Source organism: Geotrypetes seraphini, chromosome 2, assembly GCF_902459505.1.
Source record: "Geotrypetes seraphini chromosome 2, aGeoSer1.1, whole genome shotgun sequence".
In the NCBI taxonomy this organism is placed as follows: Eukaryota; Metazoa; Chordata; class Amphibia; order Gymnophiona; family Dermophiidae; genus Geotrypetes; species Geotrypetes seraphini.
The window spans coordinates 74495560-74522067 of record NC_047085.1 but is presented as its reverse complement, the minus strand read 5'-3'; the positions used below and the strand labels follow the sequence as shown (position 1 = coordinate 74522067).

Below are 26508 nucleotides of genomic sequence, written 5' to 3'. Positions count from 1 at the left end.
TCCATTTTCTCGTGTAACTTTGCCAGATAATCTCGGTCCTTCTCCAGAATTTTCTTCTGTGAACACAGAACAGAAATATTTGTTTAGCACATTTGCTTTCTCCTCATCACTCTCCACATATTTGTTCCCAGCATCTTTTAGCCTAGCAATTCCATTTTTTATCTTCCTCCTTTCACTAATATATCTGAAAAAATTTTTATCTCCCTTTTTAACATTTTTAACCATTTGTTCTTCCGCCTGTGCCTTCGCCAAACGTATCTCTCTCTTGGCTTCTTTCAGTTTCACCCTGTAGTCCTTTCTGCTCTCCTCTTCTTGTTTTTTTTTAATATTTCATGAACGCCAACTCTTTCGCCTTTATTTTCTCAGCCACTAGGTTGGAGAACCATATCAGCTTCATTTTTCTCTTGTTTTTATTGATTTTCTTCACATAAAGGTTCGTAGCCATTTTTATCGCTCCTTTCAGCTTAGACCACTGTCTTTCCACTTCTCTTATGTCCTCCCATCCTAACAGCTCTTTCTTCAGGTACTTTCCCATTACATTAAAGTCCGTACATTTGAAATCTAGGACTTTAAGTATCGTGTGGCCGCTCTCCACTTTAGCCGTTATATCAAACCAAACCGTTTGATGATCGCTACTTCCCAGGTGAGCACCTACTCGAACATTAGAGATACTCTCTCCATTTGTGAGGACCAGATCCAATATCGCTTTTTCCCTTGTGGGTTCCGTCACCATTTGTCTGAGCAGAGCCTCTTGAAAGGCATCCACAATCTCCCTATTTCTTTCCGATTCCGCAGACGGAAATGGGTCTGTAATTTGAAACCAAAGATCTTTATTTGGCTTCGGCAAGACAATTGTTAAAGATTCTGCCATAGTACCTGTAATGCAACCTTTAGTCAGTTGAGCCTGATATAAATTTAATAGATGAGGTAATAGGGTAATTTGGAATGATTTATAAAACTCTACAGTGAAACCATCACCACCTGGAGCGGATCCAACTCTAGGGGACTTTAACGCTGCTTGTAATTCTTTTAGTGATATAGGTGCCTCTAGACTTCCTTTTATATGCTTGGGAATTTTTGGTCCCTTAATCAACTTTAAAACTCTAATCCATCAAGTTCTTTATTTGAATATGACTCAGAAGAATATAAAGCTTTATAGAAGTTCAGAAACTGCTTTAAAATGTTTCCAATTTGAGAATGAGTTTCACCCTTCTCATCTTTAATCGCAACAATTTTTTCTTTTCTTTTTTTTGCTAATAATCTTCCCGCCTTATTTGAGTTTCCATAATATAAAGCTTGTTGAGAAAACAATTCTTTCCTAGCCAATTGAGAGGAAATCTCATATTTATACTTTGCTTTTAAGACGGCCTGTAAAGTACTATGTTCCCATTTCATTGCCAAGTTGGACTCTAAATCCTTAATGCTACATTCCAAATTAGTAAATTCCCATTTAAGTTGTTTTCTAATATGTGTCGAATAGGAAATAATTTGCCCTCTCATAGTAGCTTTAAAGACATCCCACAATGTTTCTAACAAAATTTCCTCTGAAGCATTGAATTGGAAATATTCATTCATTTTTAATTGAAAGTCTTCCAGAAAGTTTGAGTCTGCCAGCAATGTATTATTGAATCTCCACACAGGTCTACTACTATCTTGTTCAGCAAATGTAAATTCAATCCTACACCACCATGATCTGACAAAATAATTGGATCTATGATGGCTTTTGTTACTTGTTGAACTAATTGAGCTGAAACAAAAATATAATCAATTCATGAAAATGATTTATGAACGTGAGAGTGAAAAGAAAATTCCCGAGCATCAAAATGAACGTTAAACGATTTTGATTTAGGGACTTAGAGGGGGTATAGGGTGTTAAAATTTACTGAGAAATAATGGGGTGTCTGTGGAACGGATTTTGAATACTAATAATAGAATTTTGTAAGTGTGATATTGGTAGCCAATTTAAGCTGATTTGAGTAAAGATGTATCATGATTGTATTTTTTTATGACCAGTACTTTTTAGGGCTCTGTAAAGTACTTATGACCTGGCTTGGACACTGTTGGAAGCAGGATACTGGGCTAGGTGAACTTTTGATTTGACTCAGTATAACAATTCTTATGTTCTTAAACACATTTTACATTAAAGACCGATGATTACATCCTATAGTGAAGATATACTCATGGAGTGGATTGCTTATAGTGATCTTCCATATATGATGACTCTAAATAAAATATGAACTTTAGTTGCTGGTTACAGATTTAATATCAGTGACATGAGGAAAGGGTAAAATATTTGATATTTAGTACTGTATTTAGATTGAATATAGACATGCCAGCTTAGATATGTTCTAACAGTCCATAAAAGAAGATGTATGAATTCTAGGCACCCCATGTTAAGACAATTTATATTCTTACCAAAAGCTGTTTCTCCAAGTTAAGCAACAGTTTTTCAGGGGTGTCTTCTTTGCTCTGCAGCAGGTGTTTTAGCTCTGCAGTACTTAGTCCTAATGTCCTTGAAGGGTGGGATCCATCTACTTCCATGAGACTGCCTTCATCTCCACAACAGCCCTAAATATATAAACACAAATTAAAGATATGGTATGGCTTCTTGCCAAAGCTTAAGATGCATCAAAGGGGAAAAAGAACATACTGATAGATGGCATCAATATTCCCTCTAAGCTGCATGGCCACGCACATCTTTTGAAGACCCCACGCATCAATTTATGACAGCCATTCACCAGAAGTAGCACTTCCCCACCTCCCTTTCACTGCCATCCTTGCCACTTCTGCTGCTTCTCTACATGAGCAGCAACAAAATAGGCTGCCTCACTTTTCCACCGGCTGCTCTCGCAGTCTCAGTATGATCAGGTGTTGGATCTGCCCTGGACCCAGAAGTCAGAGGGGTGTGACCGGAAGCTGAGCAGACTGAGGCTGCAATTGCGGTCCTGCAGGAGAGTGAAGTAGGCTGTTTTGCCTCTGTTGCTGCTTGTTTAGAGAAACAGCAGTGGCTGGGGTGGCCATGGGAAGTAGGAGGGCACAAGAAGCAGCAGCAGAAGCTGGGGTGTCAGATGGGGAAGAGACAGGAGGGAGATCTGATGAAAGGGGGAGGTGAAAGAGAAGAAGACAATGAATGGCAGGAGAGAGGGGGCTGATGGTGTACGGAAGGGGGGGGAGATACTAGGAGATACTAATGAAAAGGGGGAGAGGGGGCAGATGCTATATAAAAGGGGATGGGGAGACAGGGGGCAGATACTAGATGGAAGAGGGGAGAGGAAGAGGGCAGATAGTGTGGGGAAGAAACAAAGATGGGAGATGGAAGAGGGAAGTGAAAGGGGAGATGCTGGATGGAAGGGGCGAAGAGAGACAAGAGAGATGGCCAACACTGGATGGAAAGGGAGACAGACAGGAGGAAGATATGGATGGAAAGGAGAGAGGGGGGGAAGAAGCCGTATAGATGGAGGAAGACAGAGGTCTGGATGAAAGAGGAGGACACAGAAGGGAGATGTGATGAAAGGGGGAGGAGGTGAGAGAGAAGACAACACTGGATGGAAAGCGAAGAGATGCAAGAGAGGTGGTAGGGTAGGGTGAGAGGACATGGATGCTGGACCTACAAGTGGGTGTGTGGGGAATGATAGAGAGAGTGACTCAGTCCAGACAGTGGTGATGGGAAGGGAGGTAGAGATCACTGGCCATGGAGAGAGGGAGACAAGGGGGTGAGGGGATGGTAAAGAGAGGAAGAGTGTGACCTAGACCAGATAGGGATGGGATGGGAGAAAGAGATTCGTAGCCAGTGATGAGAGGAGAGTTGCCACACCATGGGGGCTAGGGAGGGGATTCAGGATGTGAATGAGAGAGAGATGGTATTTAGAGGGAGACAAAACTGCAGTTGAAGTGAGAGAAGGAACAGAGGAGACAAGAGACTGATAAAGGAAAAGGTAGGAAGGGATTTCAGGCCTCATGATAGGGGAATTATATGTAAAATACTACAAATAAACTTTGCAGAATTTTCAAAAATTGTGTGCAGAATTTTCAAAAACTGAATACAGAATTTTCAATTATTTTGCGCAGAATCTACCTGGAGAAAACTTTAGAGACTGAAACTACTTTCTCAGGTTAGGACAGGATACCATAATAGCAGTATACTGTCCTGACCTGAGAAAGGAGATTTTGGCTTCTGAAAGCTAATTGAAAAATACATTTAATCCAATAAAATGGTATCATTTTTTGTTTTATTTGCATTTCTTAATTTGTAATGTAGTGGTTGGAATATGTCAGTCTTTCTCTGGTGTTACACTGGATGAAGAGTCTAGCTTCTTGAGGGTTAAGTTTAAATTTTATTTCTATCTTTATATTATGGTTACTTATTCTAAACTGGAAGATCTGTGTTCTGCATGTTTGAAAAAGACATGGTTTTCTGTTAGCATTGATTGCATGATTGATCTGTTTTAATCTGGTATGTTTAGTTTCCCAATAGGTTTATTGATGTTCTAATGGTCACTGGAGTGTTTTTTGTACTGTGTTTTACTAGGTAGGTGTTTCTGTGACTTGTAGAAGTTACTGCTATTATGGTATGTCGAAATTGCTCTGTAGGTCCTGAATGGCATTTGTAGTGTTTTGTATTACATAAGTTCACACTATACCTGGTATTGGATTTTAGATTTGGATTTAGATCATATCTTTCTTAGTAATGGCTCAAGGCAAGATACATTCAAATACAGTAGGTATTTTTCATGTCCCTAGAGGGATAATAATTTAAAGTTTTGTATCTGAGGAAATAGAGGGTTAAGTGACTTGTCCAAGATCTCAAGCAACATTAGTGAGATTTGAGTTCCAGCTTCCCTGGTTCTCAGTTGGCTGCTCTAACCATATTTGGTAATCAGCCAAACTAAAGGCTAATGAAGTTGAAGCCTGGTGGCTCTTTGGCAATCTACCAAAAAGATTGCTAGGTGAATTATTTTATGGTTGTAGTGCAGTGTGATATATTGCAATGATAGGGGAAATCAGAATGAAGGGGGGTTAAAACTTTTTCACATCACTGTATATATATATATATATATATACACAGCTTTACATTTTATTTTTCCAGTTCAAAAGAAATAATTCAACTTCAATTTTTAAATATAATTTGGCATAATTTTCAAAAATTGTTTGTCTTTGCGCCCCATCATCACACACCTGCCCTGCCCAAACCAACTACTGCTCAGAAAACATCATGACTTGCACCTCTGCTTTCCAGGCTTAGAGGGAACAATGGATGGCATTATACCCAAAGTAAGTTTTTAGTATTTTGACAAAGATGGAAGCAGAAAAAAATGAAGGCAGATAAAAGCCATATGGTCTATCTAGTCTACATAACCATGCCATCTACTATCTCATCCTCTCCCTTAGAGATCTAATGTGCTTGTTCAAGCTTTCTTGAATTCAGATACACATATTTTGTTTTTTAGCTCTACCAGCTCCACCAAGAGGCCATTTCAGGTATTCACCACCCTTTCTGTGAAAAAGTATTTTCTCAGGTTACTTCTTACTAAGAAGTTAAGTAATCTTCATCCTATGCCCCCTCATTCTAGTTTCTTTTCAATTGAAAGAGACTTGCCTCATAGGTATTTAAGTTTAAATCATATTTATTGAAAAAAGTAAAGCAAATATTAACAATCACAATTTGAATATACAAATTCTCCCCATTACCTCCCTCCCTCACTACTGGACAGAACCATGTCAAGACAAAAACTACAAGCACAGCACGTTAAATGTTCTTGAGTCTACTTTTGACCGCTGGAGAAAAAATGTGTTCCAAAATTTCCCCCATATTCTGTAAAATTGATGGCCTTGAGAAGAAGAAAAGTTCTTAATATGTACTTGGTAGCATGGAACATTGCTGTTCCTTGGGTTTTGGCCAGGTACTAGTTACCTGGATTGGCCACCGTGAGAACGGGCTACTGGGCTTGATGGACCATTGGTCTGACCCAGTAAGGCTATTCTTATGTTCTTAACTGCATTTTCCAGAGCTAACATGTAGGAGGCCTTGTGTCTAATCAACAAAGAAGAATAGATTTCTTCCCTAATAAAACCACTTGCTGAAGAAATTGCGTCATTCCTTTGGGCACTGGAGTCTTAATGTTATATAGTCTAAATAGAATGAGTGGGTTCAACTCTACCTCACATGTCCACAACACTGAGACACAGCAAACTACTCTCTTCTAGAAACTGTAAATCCAAGGACAAGCCCAGAACTTATGGCCCAATGAGGCCTGTGGGGCCTGACATTTCACACATCATCCAGAAGTAGGCAGTCCCATCTTATGGGCTCCAGTGAGAGAAATATACAAACATAATACAAACTTATACTGCATCTCCCAATGGATCACATTTTCTGTACTAGATCTCATCCATAGTATATGCTTTTTAAATTGTTCCTCGGTAATAACGGTATTCAAATCTCTAACCTACTCCCAATGATATTGCCCATAATCAAGCCCTGGGATTGCATCTTGTAAATATTGATGGTGGCATAGTAAAGGAACCTTGTTTTGGGTCCCAACATAAACTCTTCCTGAGTGTCCTCTTAAGTTCTCCCAGGGAAGGCTAGCTATATAATGTTTCCATTGCATATATGGAAAGACATCATGTACTGTAAGGGAGTAATCCTTTCTAAGATCATCAAATGGTTTCATCTTGCCTTCCTCATTGATCATATGCAAGAGATACTTAATGCCTTTCTCCTCCCAATGTTGAAAAGCAAGAAAAGTTTGGCCAGGAGGGAAGAGCAAAATGCTGCAAATGGCCAGATATGGGATCACCTTAGTTGAAAATTGTAATCGTTTGCATACCCATTGCCATACTGCCACAGCTACTGGCATCAACTGAGAATCTCTGAGGGACCTAGGAAAGGAAAGACCCATAGCATTTAAGTAACAACTAAAATGTGCTGCTCGCAATGGTTTTAACTCCCAAGGAAGGAACTGAAAAATCATGCATTTGCCTATACCATAGCAGCAACCACTGTTAAATTTCATTAAGTAGGCCTAGACCACTACACTGTTTTAGGATCTAAGAAATGGAGTAGGGAAGCCTCGCATTCTTACCTTGCCAAAGGTATATTTGTATTACTTTTAAATGAGGTTTTTCTCAAAACTCATTTTTTGAGGAACAAGGGAAACATCTAAAACAAATTTAACTAGTGAGGAACTAGTAATCTAATCTAATCTAATCTTCTATTTGTGCGTCACACATACCTATTCGGGCTCTAGGTGACATTCAGAGAGGAGTTGAAAGGGGATCAGGAAGAGGGAATAAAAGAAGCTTTGAAAGGGGGAGATTAAGGGGGGGGGGCAAGAAATCATTATTGTCTAAGAGATTGGGGCTCTTCAGCTTGGAAAAGAAAGAGACAGTTAAGAGGGCATATGACTGAGTTCTACAAAATCCTGCGTGATGTATAATGGGAAGAGTGAATTGATTTTTCACTCTTTCCAAAAGTACAAAAACCAGGGGACACTCACTACTACTACTACTACTACTACTATATATTTCTAGAGTGCAGCGCTGTATAGAGTCAAGGAGACAGTCCCTGCTCAAAAGAGCTTACAAGGATACACAAACAGAATCCCTGGTTGGGGGATATACTTAGGGGGGATGGTTAATCTGCTGGCTAGGGTGGTGAGCAGTGGGGAATAAGGTTATGGATTGAAGGCTGTATCAAAAAGGTGATTTTTCAGTCTGCTTTTAAACAAGATAAATAAGGGAAGGGGCATGGCAGAGGAACTCAAGTAGTTTATTCCAGGCATATAGAGCAGCTAGATTAAAGGAACAAAGTCTGGAAATGGAGGAGAAAAGTACAAATAAAAGCAGCTTATCTATGGAACATAGTTCTCGGGAATGTGTATAAAGAAAGATAAGAGAGAGATACTGAGGGGCTGCGGCATGAACACACTTGTAGGTTAGTAATAGAAGTTTGAACTGTGTGTGGAGGTGGATAGGGAGCCAATGAAATGATTTGAGGAGAGGGGTAACGTGAGTGTAACATAGAAACATAGAAATAGACGGCAGATAAGGGCCCACGGCCCATCTAGTCTGCCCACCTTAATGTCCCTCCCCTACCTTTGCCCTGTGAATAGATCCCATGTGCCGATCCCATTTGGCCTTAAAATCAGGCACGCTGCTGGCCTCAATCACCTGTAGTGGAAGACTATTCCAGCGATCAACCACTCTTTCAGTGAAAAAGAATTTCCTGGTGTCACCTCGTAGTTTCCCGCCCCTGATTTTCAACGGATGCCTTCTTGTTGTCGTGGGACCCTTGAAAAAGAAGATATCTTCCTCCGCCTCGATGCGGCCCGTAAGATACTTGAACGTCTCGATCATGTCCCCCCTCTCTCTGCGCTCCTCGAGCGAGTATAGCTGTAATTTGTCAAGCCGTTTTTCGTATGGTAGATCCTTGAGTCCCGAGACCATCCGGGTGGCCATTCTTTGCACTGACTCCAGTCTCAGCACATCCTTGCGATAATGCGGCCTCCAGAATTGCACACAGTATTCCAGGTGGGGCCTCACCATGGATCTATACAATGGCATAATGACTTCCGCCTTACGACTGACGAAACCCCTTCGTATGCAGCCCATGATTTGTCTTGCCTTGGACGAAGCCTGCTCCACTTGATTGGCAGACTTCATGTCCTCACTGACGATTACCCCCAAGTCTCGTTCTGCTACCGTTTTTGCTAGGATCTCGCCATTAAGGGTATAAGACTTGCATGGATTCTGGCTGCCCAGGTGCATAACTTTGCATTTTTTGGCATTGAAGTTGAGTTGCCATGTCCTAGACCATCGCTCCAGTAGGAGTAGGTCGTGCATCATGTTGTTGGGCACTGAATCTTCGTCTGTTGTGCATTTGCCCACTACATTACTCAGTTTGGCGTCATCGGCGAATAATGTTATTTTACCTCGAAGCCCTTCTGCCAAGTCTCTTATAAAGATGTTGAATAGGATTGGGCCCAAGACTGAGCCCTGTGGTACTCCACTAATCACCTCCGTCATTTCGGAGGGGGTGCCGTTCACCACCACCCTTTGGAGCCTACCTCCAAGCCAGCTCCCAACCCATTTCGTCAATGTGTTACCTAATCCTATAGAACTCATCTTGCTCAGTTCTATAGGATTAGGTAACACAGTGTAGAGAGGTTGGCAACTGATAAGTCGTGTGGCTGAGTTTTGCACCAATTGCAGTGAGGATAGGTGGCTCAGCAGGAGACCTGTTAGAAATAAACTGCTGTAATCTAAGTATGAGGTTACAAGAATGTAGACAAGGGTCCAGGTAGTGTGCTCAGAAAGGAAGGGGCAAATTTTGGTGATGTTGTACAGATAGAAGCGACAGGCTTTAACAGTCTGTTGGATGTTTGTAGAAAATGAGATGACAGAGTCTGTACAGCACTGCATATGCCTTTCAGTGATAAGTAGTAGTAGTAGAGTCGAAGATGACATTGTGAGCAGAAACTTTCGTTTCCTTTGTCCCAGGCCTCGAGAAATTTAAAAAAAAATTTTTAATTTCCCTTTTATTAATTTTTTTATTACACTTTTAAAATTCTTACCCTCCCATTGTATTTACCTTTCTTGTTTATTTTACTATGCTTATTGTAGTTCTCCCCACTTCTCCTATGTATAAGTCCATAATGTTCGTGTGTTTGTTGTAGTTAATAACTGAGTCCCCATTTTTAATTGTAAATCGCTTTGAATTTGTAATATTGCGATACATCAAAATTTTAATAAAACTTGAGACTGGAACAACAATAGTATTATTTATAGAGATGGAGAATAGAAGGAAAGGAGCAGAAGGTTTAGGACGAAGGAGAAGCAGCTCAGTCTTTCGGTATCTGTACCTTTGTCAAGAGTCTCAATGGCTGGTAGTTCTATCAGACAAATAGATCATTCATTGCCGGTCAGATGTTGGCATGATATACAGGACAGCTATGTCAGCCAAACAGGCGGAGACATTTTCTTGGACTTTAGGTGAAATTTCAGGTGCAGAGAGGTAGATCTGGGAGTCATCAGCATATAGGTGATACTGGAAACCATGAGAGGAGATCAGGGCACCAAGAGAAGAAGTGTAGAGAGAGAAAAAAAGAGGTCCTAAGACAGAAGGTAAGAGTGGTTAATGTAGCTGGTTTTAAAAAAGGTTTGGACAAGTTCCTGTTGAGACAGACATGGGAGAAGCCACTGCTTACCCTGGATTTGTGGCATGGAATGCTGCTACTATTTGGGTTTTTGCCAGGTACTTGTGACTTGGATTAGTCTCTGTGAAGACGGCATACTGGGCTAGATGGACCATTGGTCTGATCCAGTAAGGCTATTCTTATGTTCTTAACTCTGGTGTATGTTGACCGCTAGAAGCAGCAGAGGTGGACTCATTAATTTATACACTAAAGTGCGATAAAACAGGTAGGAGGCAAACCAGATGATAGATTCACAGCATTCAAGCAAGAATAAAGTATCAAAGAATAAGAAGTGATTAATAGTATCAAAGGCAGCAGATAGGTCAAGAAGGATGATGATCGAGTAAAGGTCCTTAGATGTGGCCCAGAACAGATCACTGCAGACTTTGGTGAAGGCAGTCTCTGTGGAATATAGGGAGGGAATGAAAACCTGATTGTAGAAGATCAAGTGTCTGTCGAGATGAAAGGAAATTGATAGGTTGAGGATATGGTAGATGGGAGGGATAACAGTATGTGAGACAGGGTCAAGTAGATGGGTGAGGATAGGGTTTGAAGGGCATGTAGTAGGCTTGGGAGGAAATATTTTACTCAAAGAATAGTTAAACTTTGGAACTCATTGCCAGAGGAGGTGGTTACAGCGATTAGCATAGCCAGGTTTAAGAAAGGTTTGGACAAGTTCCTGGGGGAAAAGTCCATAATCTGCTATTCAGATAGACATGGGGGAAGCCATTGCTTGCCCTGGATCAGTAGCATGAACTGTTGCTACTAATTTGGGTTTCTGCCAGGAACTGTGTCCTGAAATGGTGCTGTTGGAAACAGGAGACTGGGTTCAATAGACCATTGATCTGACCCTTTTAAGGCTGTTCTTATGTTATCTGTTTGGTGCTCAAGAAATGGGCCATGACATAGCAAATGAGGTTCTATGTGGATAAGTGTTGTGATGCATGTCGGTACCAAAAATCTTATACAGAATACAGGATGTTCGGGGCGGTACTTGGAGAGACCTCCCAGGAAAGAGACTTGGGAGTACTGGTCGACAAGTCGATGAAGCCGTTCGCGCAATGTGTGGTGCTGGCAAAAAGGGCGAACAGAATTCTAGGAATGATTAAGAAGCAGATCACGAACAGATCGGAGAAGGTTATCGTGCTGCTGTACCGGGCCATGGTACACCCTCACCTGGAATACTGCTTCCAGCACTGGTCACCGAATATGAAGGAGGACACAGTACTACTCAAAAGGGACCAGAGAAAAGTGACTAAAATGGTTAAGGGGCTGGAGGAGTTGCCATACAGCGAGAGATTAGAGAAACAGGGCTTCTTCTCCCTTGAAAAAAGGGGACATGATAAAAAACATTCAAGACACTGAAGGGAATAGAATTAGTAGATAAAGACAGGTTGTTCACCCTTTCCAAGGTAGGGAGAATGAGAGGGCACTCTCTAAAGTTAAAAGGAGATAGATTCCATACAAATGTAAGGAAGTTCTTCTTCACCCAGAGAGTGGTGGAAAACTGGAATGCTCTTCTGGAGGTTGTTATAGGGGAAAACACCCTCCAGGGATTCAAGACAAAGTTAGACAAGTTCCTGCTGAACCGGAACGTACACAGGTAGGGCTGGTCTCAGTTAGGGCACTGGTCTTTGACCTAGGGGCCGCCACAGGAGCGGACTGCTGGGCACGATGGATCACTGGTCTGACCCAGCAGCGGCAATTCTTATGTTCTTATAATCACAACCAAGTCACACTTCTCTTTTGAACACAGAAGTTCTTCACCCCCTAAACTGTACCGTTCCCTGGGGTTTTTGCATTAAATTATAGCTGCCAAATTCTAGACTATTCTTCAACTTCACTAGGTCCTTCCTCCTCCACAACATGGAGGGGGGATAACCTATTGCAGATTTTGGTATCATATGCAAAGAGGCAAACCTTACTAGACAGCACTTCAGTAGTATCGCTTACAAAAATGTTAAAAAGAAAAGGCCTAAGAATCAAACCTTGAGGCATACCGCTGGTAATATTCCTTTACTCAGAGAGAGCTCCATTTACCATTACCCTCTGTCACCTTCCTCTCAACTAGTTCCTAACCCAGTCCACCACTTGAGGTCCCTACTAAAGACACTCAGTTTATTTATTAGACACTTATATAGAACACTGTCAAAGACTTTGCTAAAATCTAAATACACCACATCTAGCACTCTCCCCTCTATCTCTCTGGTCACCCAGGCAAATAAATTGATCAGGTTTGTCTGACAAGACCAGCTTCTACTGCAGGGGTGCTCAATGTCAGTTTTCGAGGCTACAACCCAGTCAGTCTTCAGGAGTGCCACAATGAATTTGAATGAGATCTATTTGCATACAATGGAGGCAGTACATGCAAATAGATTGCATGCATATTCATTGGAGAAATCTTGAAAACCCAACTGGGTTGCAATCCTCAAGGACCACCCCTGTTCTAATGAAATCATGTTGCCTTGGGTCCTGTAATCCACTAGATTCCAGAAACTTCACTATTCTCTGTTATAAAATTAATTTACTTACCACAGAAGTCACACTTACCGGCCTGTAGTACCCTACCTCTTCCTTACTTCTGCTTTTGTTGAGAGGAACCACGTCCACCCTTCTGCAGTCCTCCGGTGCCTCTCCTAACTCTAGAGAAGCACTGAAAAGATCAGCCAGCAGAGCTGCTAGAACTTTCCTAAGTTCCTTCAGTACCCTCGGATATATGCCATCCGGCCCCATCGCTTTGTCCACATTTAGTTTAGCTAGCTCAACACAAACATAGTCCTCTGAAAATCATTCAGGATCTACCACACCTCCATTCCTATTTGTGTTTGTCTTCTGCGATCCTGCTCTCGGCCCTTCAGCTGTGAATACAGAACAGAAATATTTGTTAAGCAATTTAGCCTTATTTTTATCAGTAACATATTCCTCCCCTTTATCTTTGAGTTTCACAATGCCACTTTTTCACTTCCTCCTATCACTAACATATCTAAAATATGTCTTGTCCCTCATTTAACTATGCTGGATTTTTTTTTTCTTTCATTTGTATCTTTGGTTTCCTGACTACTCTACCAGCTTCTCTTAACTTTTCCACATATTTTTGCCTGTCTTCTTCTTTCTGCGATCTTTTGTAGCTCTTGAAGGCTAACCTCATTTTCCTTACCTTTTCAGGTACTATTTTTGAGACACCAAAGCAGTTTTCTTTTCCTCTTACTTTCCTTACAAAATGGCCTGTTGCTCTTAGCTCCTTCAGTTTTGCCCACTCCTTTCCTGTTTCTTCAAGATGCTCCCATCCAGACACCTGAACAAAGTCTTTTCTGAAGTCTAGAACCTTTCCTTTGGAAAAAACCCTCTTTACATCTTTCTTAATATTAAACCACACCATCCGGTGATCATTTTATATCAGGATGATCACCTACTATAACAGAGGTCTATAACTATAAAATAGAACTGTTGTCTGGTTAACTTAGATAGTTTTGCTGAATATTGGCATTTTACTACATAATGTTGACTCCATCCCTGTCAGCTTCATATTTGACAGTTAGTGCTGATATTCAGCAGCACTACCTCATTAAGTGCTGGTGAATATCAGCAGATAGCCTAGCACAAGCAATTTAACCAGGTAGAACCTCTACTGCCTAGCTAAATCACTTTAAATAGTGACACAAATATTTTTATACTGTTTATAACAAAGCTGCTAGATGCAATATACTTATATTTCTGCAAAGGCTCTCAAAGGTAATGAACATACCTAATGTCCTTAGTATGGGTCTTGAAGTGATCAACTCAGTTAGAAATTGATAGAGTGGAAGGTGACAAAAGGGTGGCTGTAAATGGAATTCACTCTGAGGAAAAGGTGTTATCTGTAGTGTACACCTCAAGGACTGGTTCTTCTGAACTTTTTTTTTTAAGAAAAGATACTGTGAAAGGACTGTCTAACAAAGGTTTGTCTCAGCAGATGGTACCAAAATCTGCAATAGGGTAAGTATCTCTCTTTCTGTTCATCTGAATGGTGTGGATTACACAAGGAGGGAACTAGCAAAGTTTAAAAAATAGTCTAGAATTTGGTATCTAAAATTTAATGCTAAAATTCAGTCATACATTTGGGCTGCAGAAACCCAAAGGAGCAGTACAATATAGGGTGTGAAGCACTTCTGTGTATGAAAGAACAATAGGTGGAGGTGATTTTATTTGATGAGCTTAAAGTTGCTGAACAGGTAGAAGAGAAGACAGCAAAAGCTAGAAGCATACTCAGATGCAAAGGAGGAATGGTCAGTAGGAAAAAGACGACACTTAAAAACCTCCCTGCTCTACCTCTCAATCAGAACACTATGAAAATCAGTTCTAGGATAACATAGCCTATCTATGGGGAAAAAAGAAAAGTTCATCTTCCCTCCTACTGGGAAGCTCAACCAGAACGGCTACCGGAATAATGTGGCTATGCTCTCCAGGAGCCAGTGAAAAACTGCCCCTTCCTTGTGTCCTCCCAACTGGAGAGCTGGTTGGTACTTCTTGGTTCTCTGCTGCTTGGGCAAGTGTTTTTCAGCTGTTTTTAGAGTAACTCGTACTGGCCTCGAGGAGCCCAGTAACAGCAACCTTTATGCCTTAAGTGTCTTTAAGATGTGTTGCATGATAAATGATTGTGTGCGCCCCCAATTCAGACAGTTTGTTGGCAAAGCATGTTGGGCTTTTCTCCATGGATAGGGGATATTTCAGCCACACAGTTGCTTTCGTCGTGGTGTAACAAAACTGACAGGAGAGAGATTCCAGCATGGAAGTTTCTGGAAAAGACTTTAGAGCATGCATAAAATTTCCTGTTACTGTATAGTATACAAATTCCTCTACAGTAACCCATATTCCTCAGGGGGTATTTTCTTCCATGATTTGGATAAGACCACAGGAAGGATTCCTCTTCCTCTGTTTACCTCAGCTACACTATTGGGGTGTTTTTTTCTCTAAGAATTTGACTTTGCTTCTCTAATTTTCCCCATGCCATCCCAAAAAAACGGATTTAAGTGCTGCACTAAGTGTAATAAGAAAATGTCCTCAGTGGACACTTACAAAGCCTACTTCAATTGTATAATATATGTTTATAATCTGTTTTTAATTATAAAACATCTTATGTTTGAGATCAAATGTTAAATAATTTTACTCCAGCTATATCATATATATGGTAAATGCCTTATTGCAAGAGGATTAGTCTTTCAAAGAAATCAAAACTCATCTCTTCAAAAAACACTTTCCATCATCATAACCCCTCAACAACAATAGAAAATACTCTCATGACCACCACCATCACCACCATAGCAATACATCAGAACCCTGACTTTCATTATTTCTGTTCATCACAACAACCTACCAGAATCCTGACTTTATTATATCTACTCATCACAACTACTTATCACAATCTACTATTAGCTTTCAAGATCTTCCGAAAAACCCAGATTAACAATTGTATCTTGACACATTCTTGAATCTATGTACTGCACCGCTACTGGAAATGTCCAGTCTCATAAATTGTAATCCGCTTAGAACCGCAAGGCACAAGCGGAATATAAATCACTAATGTAATGTAATGTAATTTGTGCACCAGGACTTATCATACCAGTGGTAGCACCAGAAAACCAGAGCATACATCAACAGGGGGTGATCCTGCCCAAAAACGAAATCATAATCTACGACCTGCATTATCACAATAAGAGGAGTGCAGCACTTGCAGTGTGTGACTGCAAAAAATGGGTGGACAGCAATTCTTCCTCACAAGATATGCTGGAGATCTCCCTTAGTCCTATGATCCACCTGCTGTTCCAAATTCCAGGAAGTAGCCCGACCCAGATCTCTATCTCTCACTTATCTAAGGTGATTCAAGATGGTGCTGGTAGCAGAATTCAATAGGGGTTGACAGTTAATAACAATATGGCAAACATGTCCCTCAGATTTGAGTACATATGTATCGGAAGTGGCTTTGAATAAGAACATAAAAATAGCCTTACTGAGTCAGACCAATGGTCCATCAAGTCCAGTAGCCCGTTCTCAAGATAGCCAATCCAGGTCACTAGTACCTGGCCAAAACCCAAGGAGTAGCAATATTCCATGCTACCGATCCAGGCTTCCCCTATGTCTTTCTCAATAACGAACTATGAACTTTTCCTCTAGGAAATTGTCCAAACCTTTCTTAAAACCAGCTACGCTATCCGCTCTTACCACAACCTCTGGCAATGCGTTCCAGAGCTTAACTATTCTCTCACTGGAAAAAAATTTCCTCCTATTAGTTTTAAAAGTATTTCCCTGTAACTTCATCGAGTGTCCTGTAGTCTTTGTAATTTTTGACGGGGAAAAAAATTGATCCATTCTACTCCACTCAGGATTTTGTAGACTTCAACCATATCTCCCCTCAGCCGTCTCTTTTCCAAGCTGAGAAGCACTAACCATTTTAGTCTTTCTTCATATGAGAGGAGTTCCATCCCCTTTATCATCTTGGTTGCTCTTCGTTGAACCTTTTCTAGTTCCACTATATTTTTCTTGAGATAAGGAGACCAGAATTGAACGCAATATGAAGTTAACAGGTTAAAATTTGCCATAGTTACAGTACAAGTTTTGTGATACAAGTTTTTATCCCAACTTGACACATACTGTTAGAACCAGAGAGGCAAGGTATTCCTCCAGTGCAACCGAGGAAAAGACCAACTGCAATGTTTCCATGCAGAAGTGGGGAATCTTGAGGGCTGTGTTGACAGACTTTAGATCCAAAATCGGTCTCCAGGCTTCTGAGTGTCTTTTGGGTATGTACCCAAGCCCCATTCTCCTTATGGTATGGGTTTTATGCCTCCTAGAACAATGAGTCCCATCTTCACCCACACTCGGGCTGTCTTTTCCAGCTTTCATGCAAGAAAAGTGAGAAAGAGGTCCAGGAGGGGCTTGTAGAACTCTAACTTGTACCCCTCCCGAATGACCTCCAACACCTACTGATCTAAAGAGATCTGTGGCCAAGCTTGCTAGTACTCTGCCAGTCTGCTGCCCACCCTCGGGGGAACGGCTGTAATTCTCGCTTCACTGTCGTTTCTTGGAAGCCACAGAGGAATGGGGTCCGCATCCTTGGGAATGCCTGGGAATCCCGAACCTTTGTCTCTGGAACTGGAATGTCCTCTGATTTCCAGGGAAAGAGCATGGTCTTAGTCTTTGGAATGTTTAATGCTAACATATTGTCCTTTAACCGGTAACTGATTTGCTCATGTTTTTGGTTAATAATTGCTATTGCTTTTTGATCTATGGAATCTAATAGATGTAAGAGCTGAATATCATCCACATATGCAAAAGCTGTAAAACTGATTGATATTTTTTTTGTGTGTCCTTGTGTCCTACTTATTTTTAGCTTATTTATTGTCGCCTGAAGGTGACATTTGTTCCCAAAACCTGAATCCCGGTTGGGACTTTCCTGGATTTGGGACCTTAGATGATCTTTTCAGATCAAGAACATTTGTTAAACAATCATTGATGTACTAATAAAAGTAGCTGGTGGTTGGTATAGACATCTCTCTTGCCTCTCTGTGTTACTTATATAGACCTAATAGAATTGAAAAAAAGGAAACTCATCGAGGCTGCGCATTATCCCACTTATTATTTGCACTTTCCATTGAGCCGCTAGCCTGCCATGTTTGCTCTCATACTGAAATCACAGGGATTAGACTAAATGATGCACACACAAGCTTTTATTATTTGCTGATGTGTTGCTGTTGATTCAGAAACCTCTCTACTTGCTATAACCAAGGTTTTTATTTGTTTTATATCCTGTTCTCCCAAACGAGCTCAGAACAGGTTACAGGATAATAGACAATAGGCAAGGGATTAGACGAATTGCTTGGTAAGAAATGGGAGTAGGATCATCGTTTGGCATTCTGTAGTCAAAGGGCACAACTAGGGAGTGTCTGGAGGCATGTTTCCTCCTGGGAATGGAGTTGTCTGTTTGGCACATATGGAGGAAGCTTAGCTGACACCTATCTGGTACCATGTTATGCGAGAATTTGTACACTAGCATCAAGCCCTTAAATCTGTTTTGCAGGAGTATGACAGACTGGTAGGATTTAAAGTCAACATATCAAAATCTGAAATCCTCAATGTAAACTTAGCACAATTGGTTGTATTATCACTGCAATTCCCCTTCACAATATATTAGATACCTAGGGATTAATCTTACAGCTGACCCAGCACAATTATATACAGCCAGCTATCCTGGTCTTTTGACCAAACTATTTGGTGAACTAGATAAATGGGAAGGTGTAACTTGCAGAATTGGTCACATTTTAGCCATTAAAATGATAGTTCTTCCACAACTGTTATATATGTTTATGGTCCTTCCAATTTTGATATCCATAATTCTTTTTTTTTTTTTTTTATTACAAGAAAAATATTTGCATATATAAGGGAAAAAACCTCCCAGGGTTCACTGCTCCCTGCTTTATCAGACCAAATTGCAATGGAGTATGGGGGTGCTTCATTTTCAACTTTACTACAAAGCAGCCTTATTACAAGAGATTGCCTCTTGGATAACTTATAAATATAAACATTGGATTCACCTTGAACAGAAATTCATTAAAGATATTTCCTTGTGGAAGTTACCTTGGGCCCCCCTGAAGGAACTCCATATCCAATTGTGCCAGGTAAATCCATATTTGAAAGTAATTCTGACTATTTGGCATGCATTAAGGAAAACAGTATTTCCTGATCATTACTATTTTCAACAGACTCTCCTCCCAAGTAATTGTGACCTGGATTGACCACTGTAGAAACAAGATACATTGGGTGGTGAGGGGTTTACAAACTCTTGGGCAAATCTGGGATGAGGATCATGTAATATCATTCAAAACCCTCCTGGAAGAATATGGACTCCCCTCCTAAAACTCATACTATACTCAGCTTGCACCTTTGTATATAGAAAGGATGATTGGGATCTCTGTCTTGGAAAGACAGTATTGGAATTGGCATTGCAAACAGGAGTGGGAAGTAGAAGAATCTCTCACATATATTGAGTACTAGTACTACAAGAAACTCCACAAGACCCTTACAAATCCACCTAGGATAAACCGCCAAGGAAGGCTTTTACTTCACAAAAATAGACAAACATTTATAAATGTTTATTTAAGCTATCAGTATCCAGCAATCTTATTGAGAATGGATATAAAATATATTACAGATGGTATTAAATACCTCAAACTCAAAATAATTCTATGAAACAGGATCAGATCAGTGCTGGAGACAGTGTGGATTGCAAGGTGATTTTCAAGATATCTGGTGGTCGTGCCAATTATTAAAATTTTCTGACAAAGAAGTGGGGACATTCTTGGTGCATAAAACGCCATAAGCGTTGTCTGCTTTTAATAGAATGCTGTTTGCTAAATACTCCAGTCTTGTGGGATGCTCTTCCAATTCAATTGCGGGAGTGAGCATTCCTTGACTCATTTTAAGCAGCAGCAGCTTAAAATGAATCAAGGAATTATTTTAGCAGGCCTTTCCTGGTTCACTTCTGGGGCTTGATTATTTTAGCAGGCCTTTCCTGATTCACTTCTGGGGCTTGATATAGAGGAGACATGGATATCTTAGTTGTAGGAAGGTCTTTTTAAGCAGGATATACACTCTGAGGTCTCTATGTGTGGAATTAGCAGATTGGGGAATGGGGTGGGACTTCGCTATCAATTTTAATCATAAATTGGCAGTACATGTTTTCACAGCAGCTCATATTGTAATAGCTGCAGCCTGGTGACAAATTAAAGTTTAAGAGATGACCTCAGTACATACTAAACTGTATTTTCTACAAATCATGTCTAGATTAATGGCCATCTGACATAATGATTGAAAAGCGACAAATCACCAAGCCCGGACGGAATCCACCCTAGGGTACTAAAAGAACTAAGAAATGAGATAGTGGGAATACTCCAACGAGTTTGCAACCTATCCTTGAAAACTGGCGAGATCCCGGAGGACTGGAAGATAGCAAATGTTACACCTATCTTTAAAAAGGGGGTCAAGAGGGATCCAAGATGGCTGCCGCTATCTGATTGCTGGTAGGACGTTGGAGAGTGTCTTTCTTACCGCTTAGAAATGCCGAAAAGAAGGGGTAAGAGCGTTGGTGGAGCCTCCCAGCACTCGGGACCCGTGGTTCTTACAGTCGATGACATCTTCCGACATCTTCCGACATCTCCAAAGTGAGCAGGTTTGTTTGGGGATTCGCCCGTTGGGAGCGCCGGCAGAGAGGAGTGCTTCGACGGATACCCCCGGGCTAGACGTCACACTGAGCCCCGACGTCAGGACACCTCCCCTTCAACCGCTGCCGCTGGGAGCCAGCTCTCCGCGAGAGGAGAGTATGTCCGAAGAGGCAGTATTCTCCTCCTGAGAGGCCAGTGAACTGGAGGGCTCGCTACAGGGAACAACACAAAAGGAATCTTTTCTTTTGGAAGGACCAGTGACCGGGATAACTGTGTCTAAGGGGCAACAAGGCACAGGGGAGGTAAACCATTCAACTGAACAAATTAGTACTGCACAAATATCTTCTTTTGCTCCTGTTAAGCCCCCAGAGGTTACACTGGATTTGCTTTGGGACTTAGTTTCTATTTTGGGAAATTCCCTCAATCCTCAAATAAAGAATTTAGAAAAGGAATTAGAAATCCAGAAAGAAGAAATTAAAATCTTGAAACAAGACATTGTAGTAATAAAGACTGAAATTCAGGAAGAAAAGAAGTACTTAAAAACGGTTAAGAGTAATCAAGACTTAATTGTGAAAGATAATTTGACTATGAGAAGAAAATTGGAAGCACTTGAAAATAATAGTCGGTTTAACAATTTGCGTTTGATTAATTTTCCAAAGGTCTTGTCAATTTCTCCAGGAGATATGATAAAACGTTACTTTCTGGAAATCCTTAAAATTCCTGAGAATTCTTTGCCACCATTGTCAAGAGTGTATTATCTGCCTAAAAAGAATCAGGACGCTCAAAAAAAAGATGGGGATGGAAAACCACAGGAAAATTCTTTGGATGTTACAGCTTTATTGGAACAATCTGATAGAGAGGTGGCTAGTCCAACCACTCTCTTATTGACTGTGGCTTTGGCTCCAGACAGAGATTGGATCCTTAAACTTTTCTTTAAAAATAGATCTAGAGATTTCCTCGGCTTCCATATTCAAATTTTCCCTGATGTTTCGAGAGAAACCCAAAAGAGAAGGAGGGAATTTTTATTATTAAAACCAGGTGTGATTCAGATAGGGGATTTATTTTTTCTTAGATATCCTTGTAAATGTGTAATCAGATATAATACCTTTAAATATATTTTCTTTGAACCGGCTCATTTGACGGCTTTCCTCTCTATGAAGCGCCTTGAAAAAAGAGAAATATCTGTGTCTTAATGATGATAATTTAAGCTGTCTTTCAGCAACAGATAAGGTTATTTGGTTTAACTGTTATTGCATTGTATCCACTCCTAATTCTTATCTTGGATCTAATTTTGAGGACTAGTGTGGGATTAAGTTGAAGATTTTATTATCTTTTTCATGTAGTTTTGGTTTATTTTCAAGTTTGGAAATAATTAATGTTATGTTTTCTTGATCACACTTTTCTGTACAAGATTATATGCTTGTTAAATAATTTGAAAATTTATAAATAAATAAATAAATAAATAAAAAGGGGTCAAGAGGAGACCCGGGAAACTACAGGCCGGTTAGTTTGACATCGATTCCGGGCAAGATAGTAGAAGCACTGATAAAGGACAGCATCTGTGAGCACATCGAAAAAATGGGCTGATGAAAGCGAGCCAACATGGCTTCTGCAAGGGAAGATCGTGCCAAACAAACTTACTGCACTTCTTTGAGGGGGTAAACAGCCAGTTGGACAAAGGGGAACCCTTGCACATCATTTACCTCGACTTCCAAAAGGCCTTTGACAAGGTACCCCATGAGCGGCTACTTATGAAGCTGTGGAACCACAGGGTGGAAGGGGACGTACACAGATGGGTCAAACACTAGTTGGCAGGCAGAAGGCAGAGGGTTGGAGTGAAGGGTCACTACTCGGGCTGGAGGAGGGTCACGAGCGGAGTTCCGCAGGGGTCGGTACTCGGACCACTGCTGTTCAATGTATTTATTAATGACCTGGAAACATGGAACAAAGTGTGAAGTTATAAAATTTGCGGATGACACTAAACTCTGTAGAAGGGTTAAAACTGCGGAAGAGTGTGAGGATCTACAAAGGGACCTGAACAAACTGGAGGAGTGGGCAAATAAATGGCAGATGAACTTCAATGTAGGGAAATGCAAAGTCATGCATATAGGGAGAAAGAACCCGATGTTCAGCTACCAAATGGGGGGATTAGTATTAGAGGGAAGTAACCTTGAAAGAGATTTGGGTGGACACAACAATGAAGTCAACGGCATAATGCGCAGCAGCCGCGAAAAAGGCAAACAGAATGTTGGGTATTATTAAGAAGGGTATTACGACCAGAACAAAAGAAGTCATCCTGCCGTTGTATCGCGCAATGGTGCGCCCGCACCTGGAGTACTGTGTTCAGTATTGGTCACCGTACCTTAAGAAGGATATGGCAATACTTGAGAGGGTCCAAAGGAGAGCGACACGAATGATTAAGGGCATGGAAAACCTTTCATACACTGAAAGATTGGAGCTCTTCTCCCTGGAAAAGCGGAAACTCAAGAGGAGACATAATAGAGACCTACAAGATCATGAAGGGCATAGAGAGGGACAGATTCTTCAAACTTTCAAAATATAAAAGAACAAGAGGGCATTCGGAAAAGTTGGAAGGGGACAGATTCAAAACGAATGTTAGGAAGTTTTTCTTTACTCAGCGTGTGGTGGACAACTGGAATGCGCTTTCAGAGGGCGTAATAGGACAGAATACGGTACTGGAGTTCAAGAAAGGATTGGACAATTTCCTGCTGGAAAAAGGGATAGAGGGGTATAGATAGAGGGCTACTGCACAGGTCCTGGACCTTTTGGGCCGCCGCGTGAGCGGACTGCTGGGCACGATAGACCTCAGGTCTGACCCAGTGGAGGCATTACTTATGTTCTTATGTCCTACTACAAAATATGAGAAGTTTAAACCACATAGCAAGAACAGCAGCTTGTGGAACCCTAAAGACTGATGTAACTTGGATCTCTAACAATACTTCCAATTACAGAATTTAACATCTTTTAAGACATGCCAGGGGTAGAGGAGGGCTTTGAGGGAAAGAGGTGAATGAGGATATGCTATGAATCTTTTTTTTGTATCCATGGGACTCATATTATGTGGAAAGATCTGTATTGGCATTTTGTATTTATAATCTCTTTCAAATCTTTAATAAAATACTTTGCAGGGGAAATAAAAGCTGTGCTTTGTATTTTTTTTAATTCAAGAAAATGATATCAATGGAATGGTATTCTCCACGGATGTATTATAATATATTGGGCCCAATATGCCTTGCTAAATCTCCATATGCTATTGCCCCAGTTAAGTATTTCCTGTTATGACAGCACCACATCACTTATTTCAAGAATGTTGAATATTCAAAATGTAAAGATTATCTTGCATATTAATCCTTGGTATTCGTATTCAATAAACCTAATATTAGAATGGAACACTAGATTGTTCATCTCATTATCAGTGGCAGACCAGTACCAGTTAAAAAGTCAATCTGGTACATACTCAGTCCTGTACCTTTTACTACAACTGCTAGAACCTCAAATGCATCATGCCTTTGGAATAGCAAGTGTGTAAGGTGTTGAACTTCAGCTCACATAAGCCAATGGAATTCAGTGAAAGAAGAAATCATAGCAACCATGCATCTAAAGATATTTGGATTTCAGTTACTCTCTCTAAAATACAGAAGGTGCTAAAAGAAAAGACTATACTGCTAGCTGCCCTCACTAAAAATTACCTTTCAAACATAAACATAGAAAGAAAGAAAGAGAGAGAGAGAGAGACCTTTACATAGAAACAGGTAGAAATAGATGTGTTTGTGTATATCTATACATCTATGTATTAGAGAATGACACAGGGACAAATTTTCCCCATCCCTATAGGGATTCATTTTCCCGTCCTGTCCCGGCAAGTTCTTTTCCTGTCCCTGCCCCATTCCTGGAAAAGGCTCAAACACTTTAAAATCATAAGTGTTCGAGGCTTAAGCATATGAGGATAGAGTGTTCAGAAAAGGGGCAGGGACAGGGACAAAACTCACAGGGACGGGACGGGGAAATTGAGTTCCTGTGGAGATGGGGAAAAATTTGTCCCCATGTTATTCTCTACTATATACATTATTCCAATGAGAGATTTTCATAGGCTGACCTAATTGCCTTGAGTAATTAAAACTGTGATAAAGATTCACTAATGTTTACTATATAAAAATAATCATGCCAAGAGTAGACATGGGATCAAGTAGTATGGGTTATATATTACATTAAAAGATGGTGTACATATTATAGATTCATGATAATTTGATTCATTGTGAACCACTCTGATGTGTTTTAGGGAAGGGTGGCATATTAGGTTAATGAAAGATTTGGTTCTTACCTTTGCAAATCATTTCTGTTAATCCACGCTCTATTCCTGGACAGGTGAATTATGCATTTATGGTTGTCAGACAGCTTGTAGAAGTCTCATTTACATAATGTTTTTAGTCCCTCCCCTCTTACCTCAGTTTGTGCAAAAGCAGATAATGACACCTGTAGAGGATATAGACAAAGGTATATAGAGTATCCACCTAAGCCTGAGTAGTGCTCCAGAACGGGCTCCATGGCTGCAATGTCTAGCAATCTTTGGACCGTGGTCTCCACCTGGGCTGTCTTTTCCGGCCTCCCTGCAGGGAAGTCCAGAAAAAACCCCAACTCTGCCGGGGGTGATAACACTGGAGTTTGTAGCTGTCTTGAAGAACGTCCAGGACCCAATGGTCTAAGGTGATGGCTGTCCACTCTGCCAGAAAGGTCGAGAGCCACCCCCCGATCTACAGAGGAGCAGCCAGAGGCCTGGTGTCAGAACTGTTTTTAGAGGCTGCAGCCGGATAGCTCCCCGTCGATGGCTGGCATTAGGAACCACTGAACCTCTGTTTGAAAAACGCTGCCCTGAGGAGCCCCCATAGTACTGACAGGAACATCTAAGGCAGGGGAGCCCAATATGTCGATCGCGATCGACAGGTCACTCGCTCAGGCGACCCCAGTCGATCGCAAAGCGGGTTACCTTCTTCCCTTCTCTTTTATCCCCTCCTGACTGGCCCGCCTCTTGAAGAATGCCAGTCAGAGTGCTGGCAGGGCGGGGTGAAGGTCAGTGGCGTACCAAGGGGGGGGGGGGGCGGTCCGCCCCGGGTGCACAACCGGTAAGGTCCGGGTCCTCCTGCCCTTCCTTTCCCCCAGTCCGCGCTCGGGGCTCGCGCCTGCCTGGTCCTGTACTGCCACCCAAATGGTGCTGTTGGTTCTCACGAGACTCGCGGGAGTTGACTGCACCATTCAAGCGGCAGTGCGGGACCAGGCAGACGCACTCGGGGCTCGCGTCTGGATTTCACTTCCGGCGCAGATGGGGAGCCTGCCGAGCTGACACCATTCGGGTGGCACGAGACCAGGCAGGCGCGCTTGGGTCTCACACCTGTCTATTACTGCCGCGACAGATGGGGACTTGGGCGGCTGTCCAGCAGGGAAGGCTGCCGATGCAGCGCTGGACCGCCAGGATTGCATCAAGGTACCGGGGGTGCGAGGGGATGTTTAAAATACCAGGATAGCCATCTAGGGAGGGAGGGAGGGATTTTAAAAGGTACTGAGGGTGGGGAGATGTTTAATATACCAGGTTAGCCGTCTAGGGAGGGAAGGAGGGATTTTAAAAAGTACAGGGGGTATGATTAAAAAAGGTACTGGGGGTATGGGGGATGGTTTAGGGTACGAGGGGGGTATGGGGCCTGCCTGTCACTAGGCCTGCCTGCCTGCCTGCCTTGTGCCCTGTCCCTGCCTAGCGGTAGTGGTTTGGGGGAGGGCAGGGAGACAGAAGGAAAGAAGGGAAACAGAAAAAAGAAAGGGGGTATGAAGAGAGAAAAAAAAGAAAGGGAGGCAGGGAGAAAGAAAGGGAAGGGAGAGAGGAAGAAAAAGTTGGGGGAGGGAATTAGGTCTGGAGGAGAGGAAGCATACAGGCTGAAAGAAGGATGGGATGCGCAGTCAGAAGAAGAAAGTGCAACCAGAGACTCATGAAATCACCAGACAACAAGGTAGGAAAAATTATTTTATTTTAAATTTAGTGATCAAAATGTGTCTGAATTTATATCTGCTGTCTATATTTTGCACTATGGCCCCCTTTTACTAAACCGCAA

The 26508-nt window shown here is 41.5% G+C and overlaps 1 protein-coding gene across 5 annotated transcripts in view; it reads right to left on the bottom strand.

Annotated features, from left to right (window-relative positions):
• Positions 1-26508, bottom strand: part of VIRMA (vir like m6A methyltransferase associated) — a 354442-nt gene that overhangs the window by 76513 nt on the left and 251421 nt on the right. For 3 of the 5 annotated variants that reach the window (XM_033933183.1, XM_033933184.1, XM_033933185.1), the window contains exons 18-19: positions 13004-13054; positions 2416-2568 (exon numbers count right to left, since the gene is read on the bottom strand). In XM_033933183.1, the coding sequence (XP_033789074.1) occupies positions 2416-2568; positions 13004-13054 (204 nt within the window). The remainder of the gene's footprint in view (positions 1-2415; positions 2569-13003; positions 13055-26508) is intronic. The other 2 variants (XM_033933186.1, XM_033933187.1) reach the window with 1 other exon arrangement.